Source organism: Fringilla coelebs (genome assembly GCF_963513975.1).
Source record: "Fringilla coelebs genome assembly, chromosome: 9".
Classification (NCBI taxonomy): domain Eukaryota; kingdom Metazoa; phylum Chordata; class Aves; order Passeriformes; family Fringillidae; genus Fringilla; species Fringilla coelebs.
Window position 1 is genome coordinate 2926966 of NC_140067.1, and position 12432 is coordinate 2939397.

General features: G+C 47.6%; 1 protein-coding gene across 11 annotated transcripts in view; it reads right to left on the minus strand.

The window, feature by feature from the left end:
• The window catches only part of NFIA (nuclear factor I A), a 244444-nt gene extending 232369 nt beyond the window's left edge, over positions 1 to 12075 (minus strand). For all 11 annotated transcript variants that reach the window (XM_084211881.1, XM_084211877.1, XM_084211885.1 and 8 more), the window contains exons 1-2: positions 11745 to 12075; positions 5702 to 6233 (exon numbers count right to left, since the gene is read on the minus strand). In XM_084211881.1, coding sequence (XP_084068007.1) covers positions 5702 to 6233; positions 11745 to 11771 — 559 coding nt within the window. In that variant the 5' untranslated portion in view covers positions 11772 to 12075. The remainder of the gene's footprint in view (positions 1 to 5701; positions 6234 to 11744) is intronic.
• Positions 12076 to 12432: the final 357 nt, after the last annotated feature.

Sequence of the window (12432 nt, forward strand, 5' to 3'; positions counted from 1 at the left end):
CTTGAAGCAAGGAGGCATGGAAATAACACACCCGTATACTGTGCAAACCCATCACCTGGAAAACATCCTGGGCATATGAAATACGCCTTTATCCCGTGTTTATTTGTTGTTGCTGTTGTTGTTGTTGGAGAAAGGGAAAAGCTAAACCACATGACTGAACTGCTGCCAGGGGTTCGTGATAGAGCAGGCCGTCCCGAGTGCCGCACCAGTTAGTATCTGAATTATCACGGATACTCACCGGCTCAGTTACACCCGCACAGGGAGAGCAGTTGTCCCACCTAAATCCTGCTTCTGTCAGCTCCCACCCTGCTCGTGGCTGCAGTGAGCAGCCAGTCCTGCTCCCCAAAGAGGAGACCATCCAAAGGTGGGGATATCTCTCTGCGCCACGCGGGGTGTGTAGGTCGCCGTGTCTCATGCGTGCCCACGATAGGTGGGCGCGTGAAATTTGGGGTGTCGAGGAGCTGTGGCTGTCCTCTCCTCACCTCTCCTGACTGAGACAGAGACCCAGGCTCCCACCACTGACTTTTTATGGGTACTTTTTGTAATGCTAAAACAACACAAAATCTGCCTTCTCCCTTTATTCCTTGAGGGCAGAAATACTGTGAGATGTCTTAGTGTCACTTTTTTCTTTAAAGCTACAGATGTCTCACTTTGGCAAAAAATAATGGAGCAGAAAAACAACTCTATCAGCCCACAAACACTAAAATCTCAGTTGACCGTTGATCTGCTCAGGTTCTCCTGGGCATGCACTGGGAGCCCTGTGCAGGGAACATGTGTGAGATACCTGCTGCGAAGCTGCCTGAAGTGTTTTTTTGGTAAGAGTAAATGCAATCTGTCTGCAGAAAAAGACTTTAAGGACCGTTTTGGATATAGACTAGAACAGCCATGAGCTGGAATTAGGTTTTTCAAAGCATTATAGGTGGAGAGAATGTCATGGATGCTTTAAAAGTCTTCAGATAGGCGTAAAAATGACATATACATAACGCATTATCTCCACAGAACAAACACCATTTGAAATGTGCCCCTTTTTAGCTACCATTATGATCTGTCTAAAGAGCATTTTGGTTGAAACTTGGGAGGAAAGAAGAAGAAGAAGAAAAAAAAAAAAGCCCACTGATCTTACACCTGCTCTTTAGCAGTGGGAAGTAGGTTCTCAATCTGTTAACATGACCATCTGGCCAATCTGCATATCACGGCTATCTGGATTACCGTACGATGGAATGACAATAACGTAGCCAAAACAAAAGTAAAACGCATCAAAAACTAACAGGAGCGCAAGCCCTTTTGATTTCAAATTAAATAATAAATGTGGTATCAGAGCAGAGCGAGAAAGTCAGCTAAATAATTAAAAATGAGCCTTCGCTGTGGCATAATTAAGTAAACAATATGGTGTGCGTTTCTGTATGAGCCAGCAATAGTTTCCACCGTCGAACGCTCCACTTTAGCAGAGCCGCGATCGGGAGTTCAAGGCGCTGCGACAGCTCTTTCAGTGACGTACGGCATTGTCAGGACACCTCTGCCACCCCTGCGACACCCGGCCCGGCTGCGGCTATTAACAGGATTAATGCAGCAACAATCAATACCAATTGTACTAAAAGATTACAGCGCAAAGCCTCGGGTACCTCTCGGACCCCCCGAAACCTCCACGGGCACGGGAGGGCTTCTGCATTAACCCATCTTTGGGTTATTCCCACCGATGCCTCTTTATGGTTGTCCAAGGAGAATATTTTAAGTCCGTTGACGGGAACATAAAATGGGTTGAGCTTAAAGTTCAAGGTCGTGTGCTATACACCACTGCCCAGCAATTAGCCACAGAGCACATCTAGAAGTTAAGTAAATTTTCAGTCACAAAAATAAGACTGAGTTCTGGCACCTTCGCTGCCTTCAAGTCTAAATGTGAACAGAAAAATGAGCTTATGTAAATAAAACCTAGCCCCAGATTTTTTCTGAAATTTGGGATTTTTAAATGTCCTTCTGAAAGATTAAAAGATTTACTCTGCCACAAATACCTCGCGAGTTTAATTCTCGCCCAAAGCGCATAACGATGGCTGGCCAAAAAAATAAACTGGGCATTGCAGCATCGCCTCCTGGCCCACCATCCCGCTTTGGCTACTGGAGAGGTCTCTAAAAACTGTGACCTCTCAGAAAATTTAACTACTTCTATTGCGATTCTATTCTCCAATCTGACCACATTAGCAGGAGGAACTCCAAAGCAGTAAAAAACTCCAGAAAGTTCTCGGTTGAGTGCCTACTAATGAACAAAGGTTAACTTTATCTAAAAGGTCAAATGCCTGGTGGCTAAGGTTGTGACCTTAACAACTTAAATTGTGACCTTGCCACGTGCCTAGTATATTGTAGATTCTGATACAGATCATCTGGTAAAGGACCGGTCATAAATTAGCTTTACTGTTCGACTCCCACAAAGAAAACGGTTTGCCACAATGGTTTCCAACTTGTCATTTGATACAAGAGCAGAATAAGTGAAAACTAAAAAGCAAACCCAAGTTCAGGGTATGAAAATGCCGCCTGCTTTTAGTTAAGCAGATTAGAAACTGCAAACTGAGAGCAATACTCTAGATTTCAATACATCTTTTGGTCAACCTCTAATTCACAAAGCACCGATCTTCCTTTTCTTTTTTTTTTTTTTTTAATTTCTTTTTTTTATCCTTTTAATGAAAATTACATGTAGTTTGCCTATTTGCATATTTTTGTTTTCTCTTTCTAGCCAGTTCTTAAAGAGAATAATTGATTTCAGTAGCTTTGTAAGAAGCACTATTTAAATCTGTGCACATGTGTTCCCTTACAGATGATAGTGCCTACTGAAGGAAAAGCGTGGATTCAAAGCAATAATTATCCTACATGTTTAGAAGGAAAGGGACATCTTGCTGCCGAAGTCATCTCGAATAAGGACATCTTGGAACAGAATACTCCCCCCAAGAAAAGAAGACTAAAAGTGGGGGGGAAAAAAAACCCACAAGAAAAAGAGAAGCGAGCACTATGGGTGAAAAGGTCACAATGGTTTTGGCACGTATCTTCAAGCACGTTTCGGAGTCTGTGCCTCCTGCCAATACTGGCAACTTCTCAAAACTTTTAAGGAGGTAAAAACATTGTTTAGTGTTTACAAATCTTCTGTACTATAGCAGATGCTTGTCAAATCCGCTATATGTAAGTTGACCAGCCTACCTAATATTTGCGCTGGCGACTTCCTCCTTATAAATACGCGGTCCATACATTTGGGGAGCGAGGTCTGATGGAGTTGGAGACAAAGGACCCTTAATATTTTTTTCTTTTGTAATTTTCCTGTTGCGCACCCGGCACAAGCTGCCATTACTGCGGGTCTGCGGGAACCAATGGCTGTCAACTTGGCCAATGTTCAGGTGTAACAAAGACTGCTGGGATACATCGGAGGGGGGAAAAAAACAGGAAAAAAGGGGGGAAGAAAAAGAGGTAGCTCTACGCAAGGCTTTCGGTACACCTCTGTGAAGCCATATAGACAGCGACCACGCTGTGCCACCTCCCAAAAAACATCTTGTCCCCCTCCCTGCTGAGGTTTAGCAGGAATATGCCAGCACACACTCCTGCATCGAGAGCACAATGCAACGCGTGCAATCAGCAAACAACGGCCAAAAACACGGCGCGGTGCGCTCCGCATGGGCGCGCGGCTGCTCACACAAATCCCCAAATCTAACCCCAAAAACCGCGCTGAGGGCTCGCGCTGAGTTTCCGCGGCAAACACCGAATCCGAAGGACAATCGGTGTGATCGCTGCCTGTTGATGATGACGGCAGGAATAAATAACAGTTCGCTATCAAGGCTACTGTTTGCCACCGGCGTGCTGGTAAGATGGTACATCCCTAATCGCAATATTGAACTTTCATAACGTCTACTGCCCGACTGTTGTAACAGGGAGAGATCCCTTGAAGCTCCCCAAAATACTCCCACCCCTGGGTTTGGTCCTTTTCTCCCCATCCTACATTTCTGTGACTCCACATGCAAGCTACGCCAAGACCGTTGGTTTCTATCAACGATTTGTGCGCTCCACAGAGGGCCTGGGAAATACAATATAGACCAATATTTACCGCATCATGCTATATATAAATCCAAATAATAAAAACCTGCGTGCTGTGGATCAGTAAATAGACATTTATAGCTTCTATTTGGATATCAAAGCATTTTAAATTTATCAACCCACTCCAACATGAGGAGGAGGAAACTGAGGCAGACAAAAGGGATGTAAGTCCATGGTCCCCTTGGGGTTGGTGATGGAATAGGTGACCTGAAATGCCCCAGCCCCAAGCTCCCTTCAGTTAGCCATTTATCCATAACGCTTCCTTCACAGTGGCCATAATAAAGCGCAGAGTAAATAAATAATTTTCCTCAATATTTGCCTACTTCCCTTTCACCATAAATGTACAGTATGATTTACCACCTCACGCTGAAGTGCAAAGTAAATGCCGCAGCTTATCTGTAGGAAATACCATGAGGATACTCAAAAGTTATTTCCGAACGGGGATCATATCTGTAAAATCCCAGCGGCGACATTGCCTAACACAACAACCATGGCAGGGACTCAGCGCAGAAAAACTTTGGGGAAGCCAAAACTTTCTGCAAGACCCTCTGAAAGAAGTTGGCATGGGAAATGCAGGCTCCCTGGGCTGTAATTTGCTTGGTTTTCTTACTGATAAATATTTATACAGAAGTGGTTTCTACTAATATGATTCCTCTCTCCCCTGCTCCTCTGTTTTTCCAGCCTGTCCAGCTCCTCAGCTCACAAGTCAGGATATGCTGAGGGACCCACACATCCCGTACATGAAACTCGGGGCATTGCACTTCACACACTCACATTTTTCTGCACTGCAATCACTCAGGAGAACTACAATAGCATATTATTTTACGCAGTCAACATACTACACATCCTCTGAGCACGCCGAGTCACGCCGCAGGCAGAGCATACTTTGTGTTGGAGTCTGGGATCCCAAGATTTTCATCACACGTTAAAACATCTCAGCCCCTCCTCGTAAGCACAATATTGTCAAATCAGGAATTTTTTTCAAGACCTGCTTAGCTTTTAGGTGTATAAATTGTGATTTTTTGAGGGGTTTAAATGTCTCCTTTTCCCCCTAGGGTTACCCAGAGGCTTGTTTCATGCCCACTCAGACCTGATGACTAGGTTTGCTATCAAGGGACTGTCTTCTCTTTTCCCTCCAATCCTGCAGGGTTTACGTTCCCCATCTAATCGCTGTGGGGTGAGGATACCTGGTACTCCTGACCCACAGGCCTCAGGCATCTCTAGCCCTCCTGGACAACTTTGTGCATAACATATGCAAACTTTATTTAAGAAAAAAAATATTAAATTACAATCTATCTACTTTCCCCCAAAATTAGGATAAAGGAAGCCGCGTCCGGCTGCGAGCCCTCCTAGGACAACATTTAGGATAACACCTGTGAAGGATGCCTGAAATGCTGTTAACCGCGGAAAACAAGAGCCACTTTAATGCGGCTGCACCTTAAAAACCCCATTAAAAAAAAATAAAATAAAATAAAAGTGATGGGGGGAGTTTTGGCACCCTCCTCACCACCCCGGGAGAGCAATAACCGGCATCCCCAGCTCCCTCCCCGGCTCATGCAGCCGCCGCAGGGGCACGGCACCCGGCACAGAGATAACCAAAAAGTTGGAGAAGGTGGTAGAGAAAGGCACTTACCTGCTGCGTGCACAAAGTATGCCAAATATAAATCGAGTTCCTTAACAGAAACTCCTATATGGTGGGGCTGTACGCACAGCCCGGGGTTAGAGCACTGTGGGGACTTTACAAGGCGCTCGCCATCAGTACTTTCGAGCGGAATACCTTTAAATAAAATCACCATAACAAGGTCCAACCTCCAGACCTTATCTGCCTGGCGAAGGCAGTCAATTCTTCTCATCTTGCCCTTCTGGTCTGGATTGGAAAGAACGCAACACGGAGGCTTTTTTCCTGTGACTGTGAGAACAAAATCCTCCCGAAATTCAGGCCTGATATCTTTCCGGAGCTTTGCCAGAAGTCTGGATGCCCATTTTTGCTTTACCTCGGGTTTTTCACTTAGCAGTTCGTCCTTCACGGCTCTCTCTTCCTCTTTTGACATGCGTTTTTCATGTTTTTTGAAGTATTTTCTTTTTCGGGCTTGCAGGTTGAACCACGTGTACGCAAACGCTCGGACGTGAGGCAGAAGTGCTTCGATGAAGGGATGAAATTCATCCTGAAAAAAGTTACAGAGAAGGGTTGATGCCACCGAAACCATCAAGAAAGAGCTTTCAAAAACAGGGCTTTTGCGGGATGGTGAGAATTAGGAGGGTGCTGATAAATTTTAAGGGCCGTGGGACCCCACGCTGCTGGACCCCGAACCCACCAGCGCCGCATCTCCGCTTCCCTTTCGCGCCGACCCGAAACCTCTGCTCCCGCCCCCCGAAAACAAGGTCCAACTTCAACCAAGCACCCAGATGGAGGTGGTGCAATGCTGGAGCCCTTTCCCCAGTCCCCAAACCTTTTTTTTTTTTTTTTAAAAAAAAAGGGCAGAATGAGTTAAAAGCTAAAAACTCCTTTGCAAGTCCACTTGCAGAGCGCATATCTCCCTTTGCTCTCTCCCTGACCCCGCTGCTTGCGGTGTAGCCAGCGTTTGCCCGCCAATTTGGCAAATCCTAAACATTTGGATGCCAATCAATGTTTGTATGGGGAAGTCTAAAGTATAGTAAAACTTTCCCGAAGATATATTTGGAAATAGCAGCCGGCAGAATAGTAAAATGCCACTATAGCTGTATATACAATTACAATGAAGGGTGGTTTTCACTCTGGTTCCTAAACAGTGAAGGGAGCGAGAAGTACCGCGGTCGATTTATCCCGCGAGCGCAATCATAACCAACACTAAAACCCTAGAGAAAGCAATTTATCTTTTTTTAAAATATTTTTGTTTATATTTAGTTAAAAAAAAAAATCAACCAAAAAAACTTGCTATCTGGGCATATTAGGGAAAGTCAGAAAGTCAAACTCTGAGCCTTCCTAAAAAATTAAAAAATAAGAAATCCCTGAAAAACCAGGAAAAATTGAAAAATGCGGTAATAGAAAACTGTAGCACAACTTGTGCAAATATGCAAAGAATTATTAATTGTGTCAGATTTTCAAATATTTTAAAAGAAATGCCCTACTCGGAAAGTTAGTTTGGCCATCCGGAGACACTGCTTGCTTTGTGTAACGAGGAGTTAAAGATCACCCCTCTCCCCTGGCACAAAAAAAAAATCGCAATTAAAATTATGCTGACGCTAAAAAAGGGCGAGAAGACCCCTTGATTTTTATTTTTAAAATATTTTTTTTTCCTCCTCACTAAGTATTACATAAATCAGCCAAAGAGATCAAAACATATAATATGCAGGGGCCATGCTTCTTGTTTTTTCCCTGAATAAATGAATGACCCAACTCCAGGCTGCACATAAAAATGTATCCAGCCTATGGGGCCTGATCCAGCGCTTCGTGCTGGGGACGTCCCTGCTTCCAGTTCCTCCTTTTCTCAGGATTGGGCCCTCCAGGAGGGAAAAATAAAGTAATCTCTGCAACATTTTCCCCAGCATGGGAAAAGCCATCCGCTACCTACCCCTGTGCAAGGGGATTTTTCAGATTAGCAAACTAACTTTTTTTTTCTTTAATTATCCCATGGAGTAAATTTTCTACTCAAATCATTGTGGGTCATGCAAATATGGTTATTAAAATAGACATCTTACTTCCTTTCAACACTTTATTTTAATTTGCATTGTTCTTTTCAGAAATTATGAAAAATTGAGAAATCAATAGTAGAAATATCTATCAGCAAAATCCTGTCATAATTTAAGACCTTCTGCTGACTCCCCAAAAGCTTTCATTGCACTTATTCTGATTGGCCTCAGAATTATAGATACTTAAATCTATAGGTAGCACCTTTGCATTTATTTTTATTTTAAACACAGATTGTTAAAAACTTTCCTAGCAGCACAATATATTTCACTAGAGCAGAGCGGCAGCAATCAAAGTATTATGAATGATTCTTAAAATAAAAGCAGGTAAAATAAAGTAAATCACTCCAGTGATTGGCACATTCCTCTTTTTTTTTCCCCTCCTCTATGGGAAAAGATGATAGTTTCAAATTTCAATAAAGTTAAAAAAAAAAAAAGATTGCTGCGAGTTTGCAGTCGGCAGATTCAAAAAGTGAGAGGAGGCACAATCCCAGCACATGGAGCTGCTCTCACCCACCAGACACAGCTCTCACGAGGGGGGGGGGGAAGGAAGGGGAGGAAAAGAAGAAAAATATAAAAACTACAGGTCTCTACAAGCTATTAAAAATAATAAACCCTCCCTCCTGATCCCTCCTGTCCTTCGCTTTCCCCACTCAGGGAGAGTCAAGGAAAAAAGGCCTTTTGTCAAGTGGAAGTTTATCTGTGAAGGTACACAGAGCAAAGAGGCTCGACAGCCCACAGCGAGCCAGGGCAGCGCTTCCAGCCTTCCCACTTTCCAAACACGTCTTGGTACATCCTGAAATATTTTAACTTTTCTGCTTTAAGCAGCGCTTTGTCCTGCCTGATCTCATGTGCTCGGGACTTTTTTGGCTCGGCGTTGGATAACATCCAAGAGAGAGTTGCTTTAACCTGCGCTAAAGCTGATTTCTACGATGTGAACCTGAAAGGGGAGGTAAAAACAACACCCAAAAAGAAAACCTTTAAAAAAAAACACTAAACCACTTTAAAGGGAGGGGGGGAAAAAAAACAAGGTGCTTTTTGGTGCAAAGTCAGGGTCTGTGGCCGAAGTAAACGAGAAGCACTGCTGCTCAGGCGTGAGGTGTGCACGTCCCTATTACACCCCAATGTGTCTTTTCAAAATGGTGCATGAGGAGAAAAGGTTAACGACTCATAAACAGACAACTTTCAAAGTGTCTTGGTAAACACGCAGCTCCGGAAAATCGCACCGCTTCAATCTCGGCGCTGAGGTATTAGCAAAGTCCAAGTGGAAATAAAAGCAGCCAGGACTGATCAAACAGAACTGTGCAGGACGCGGGGACCGAGGGGGGGGGAGCAGCTTCTGCACAATACAATTTTTTATTTCAGTGGTGCTTGCTACAGCCCCCTCAAAAAACCCAAAAAGTTTTGGAAATGTGTCAGTGCAAGTGTGCTAACAGATGTGCAACTTGTCTGCAGCCTCGCTGCAAAATAGCAGGATTTTAAGGAACTGGTAGAAAAGGCAATGATCTTTCCCTTTCCACAAGTTAGCTTGAAGGGAAACTTTAGAAGTATTTGATAAAGCTGTTTGCTTTCCCCCCTCAGTGCTGGATGGGTAACCTAAAAATAAAAGACACCAGAAAGCTGGCAAAGCAATAATAAAAAGTTAGGGGTTTTCTTTATTGCGCTCCTCTCCGAAGTTTGAGGATACAGTTCTTCCGAGAAGAGCTTGCCTGTCTCTAAGCTGCACCTAAAATCTGGGCTGCACAGTTCTGTACTGTTTATCCCAAAATTCTCCTCTGCTCTCCAAAAAGGTGTTAAAAAAACAAAACAAAAACCCTATGACAAAAGAACCCCAACGCCAACCCAAAGGCGCCTTCGATAATGTAATCCTGCAAAGGAGGCTTTGAAACAATGTATTTCTGCAAATCTTTTTGAAATTAAGCCAAATACAGCGACCCTTGCTAATATTTTTACAATCCATTTGCTTGTAAATCTATGAGGAGACGTGCATATGTTCCCCAACTATTTCCTAGCTCCTCAGCAGATATGTAAATGGAACGATGTTTGGATTTTTCCTGACAGATGACACAAAATGCTTGTGCCATTTTGGTTCCAGAGCTTGGATAAATATGCTCAGAACCAAGATTTTTGTTTGTTTTCCTTTTCTAACCCACTTTCAAGAGCTTCCCTTTAAATCTGAACCAAAACTTGACCAAAAAAAAAAAAAGGAAAAAAGAAAGAAAAAGAAAAAAAATCCTTCCTAAAAGTTGTATCAATAAAAGCTCTTGCAACGATAAAATAGGAAATTACTTGCAATAGCTCAGGGCTTGCCCCCTTTTTTCTATGGAAAAATGACAGAATCACCTAATTGATCCTTCGGAGGGAAGAGTTTGTCAGGAGGCCTCTAATCCTCCTATTACTTTTCCAAACGTGCAGCAAGAATGCCAGATTTTCCTAACGGAGTCAAAGCACATGCTTGGCTTTCTGCTTTTCTTTAGATAAATTAAAAAAAAAAAAAAAAAAAAAAAAAGCTGGGGTCGGGGTGGGGGGGGGTGACAGGGACAGGACACGACTGGGCCAGGGAGCAACCAGCCCATGGATTTATTTTCTTTCCTTAATATGCGACTGGGCCTACTGAGCCCCAGGAGCCCCACGTGGAGATGCCAAGAGCGTCGGCGCTGCGGGCCCTGCACGGAGTGTCCGGGGTCCCTCCCGCAGCCGCTGCGCTGACAAAAACCAGGTATTTCTCGGAGTTGAATTAAAGGCACAAACTTTGCCCAGGCACAGCCCGGAGTTGCTGCATCCCATCCTCTGCAAACTCCCGCTGCTCATATTTTGCTCCTGCCTTTTGAGCAAGTGTACGGTTTGGAGTTTCGTGCCCCCGCCGGCCTGGTGTTTTCTCGCCAGCACCCCAAAATTTGGGGGAGGCTGGAGAAGGAGAGGGGACCGCGACTGGAGAAGGGGACGAAACTTTCAGAGCTCTTCGGGCTGCCTGGGAAGCTGCCGCCCCTCTCCCTGCAATTCCTTGCCTTTTTCTCGACGGAAAGAGCCCGGAGAGGCTTTCTCACCGGGAGAAAAAAAATATTCCAATTAAATTAATAAGAATAATGTAGTCAAAATCTCCTGCAGGAGGAAATAATCTGGGGTTTGAGTCCGCCACAAAGCATTTCCTCGTTAAACCATTATATCCTGCTAATTGAAGGGGTGTAATTCAGCGTCCTGCAGCAGCGCGCGGGGAAAAGGGGGGCCGGGGGTTCCGCGGCCGCGCAACCGGGGGTCACCGCGGAGCGACACCCCCGCCTCCACTCCCCGCGCAGCCCCGTCCCGCCGCGAGCGGAGGGCGCAAAAGTTGCGCCGAGCGCCGCGGGGCCCGATCCGCGGGCGGGAGGGTGGCGGGGGGGACACGCGACACACGCGGGACAAGTTTGCGGCTGTCCGTGTGGGGGGGGACACACTCACGGCCCCCCGGCCGGGGCGGCCTCCGCGGGTGCGGAGAGCGCTCTGCGCGGGGGCAGCTGCACCGCGCCGCACCGCGGGAGCGAGCCCAGGTGCGGGGGACGGTCCCTCTCTCCGTGCCCGGGGCGCTGGGGGGGCGCGGAGCCGGCGGGGCCGCTCCCGCGGAGCCCCGAGCGCGGTGCCGGGGGTGCGGGCCGCGCCGTGCCCGGGGCGGGGAGCGGCGCAGCGGCTCCAGCGCTGCCCCGGGGCCGCGGTGCGGGGCGGTGCGAGGCGCTCCGGCGCGGGCGGCGGCATCGGCGGCATCGATCGCGGATGACCAAGCACGGCGGGGCCGTGCGGGTCGTCCCGCAGCACCGCGCCCGCGCGGCCCCCCCCGTTAATTAAAGCATTAATAAGTAGGCGCCATTAGCCATGTGCCGACACAAATGGCCGTGCGGGAAGGGGGTGGAGGGGGGGGCATGCGAGCGAAAGGCAACAAAGTTAGTTTCGGCGAGCGGCGGTGGTGCCCCTTCCCCGGCGCGCACGGCCGCGCACCCCCGCAGCGCCGGCCCCACCGCGCCCCGGCGGCCGCTTACCTGGGTGAGACAGAGCGGAGAATACATGACTGCTGCGGGGGGCTGCGGTTTGGAGGTGTGCGTGTGCGGGGAGAGAGGGAGAGAGAGAGGGGGAGAGAGACAGAGGGAGAGGGAGAGAGAGGAGGGGAAAAAAGAGAGAGAGAGAGGAGAGGAGGGGGAGCCCCGAGCCTGCTTCTTGCTTTCACATTTCCAACTCTGCCAAACTGCAGCCAGCGCGGAGCCGCTCCATGAGCTGAACTTTAACCCCGCCTCGACTTTCCCGCACTACGCGCTCGGCATGCCTGCCCCGCGCGCCGTTAAAGGCATAGCGCTCGCTGCGCGCCCCTCCGCCGCCCCCGCTCCGCGCCCCTCCGCTCCGCTCCGCGCCCCTCCGCTCTGCGCCGCGCACCGCCCGCCCCGCGCCCCGCGCCGCCCGCCCGCGGGGGCGGGGAGGGGCGGGGAGGGGGCTGCGGCGCCGCCGCCTCCCTCCGCCCCGCCGCCCCGCAGCGCGGCCAGCCGCGGAGCCGAGAGGCGAGCAGGGCTCGGCTCAAAGTTTTCCTCTTTTTACGGGGGGGGGTGTTGTGTATTTTTCTATTATAATAATTATTTTTTTATTTTTTTATTTTCCTCTTCCCGGGGGCTGCGGCTCCGCTCGGCCCTTGACCATGGAGGGATGGGGCGGGGGGGGGGGGGGGGGTCTGGGGGAAGC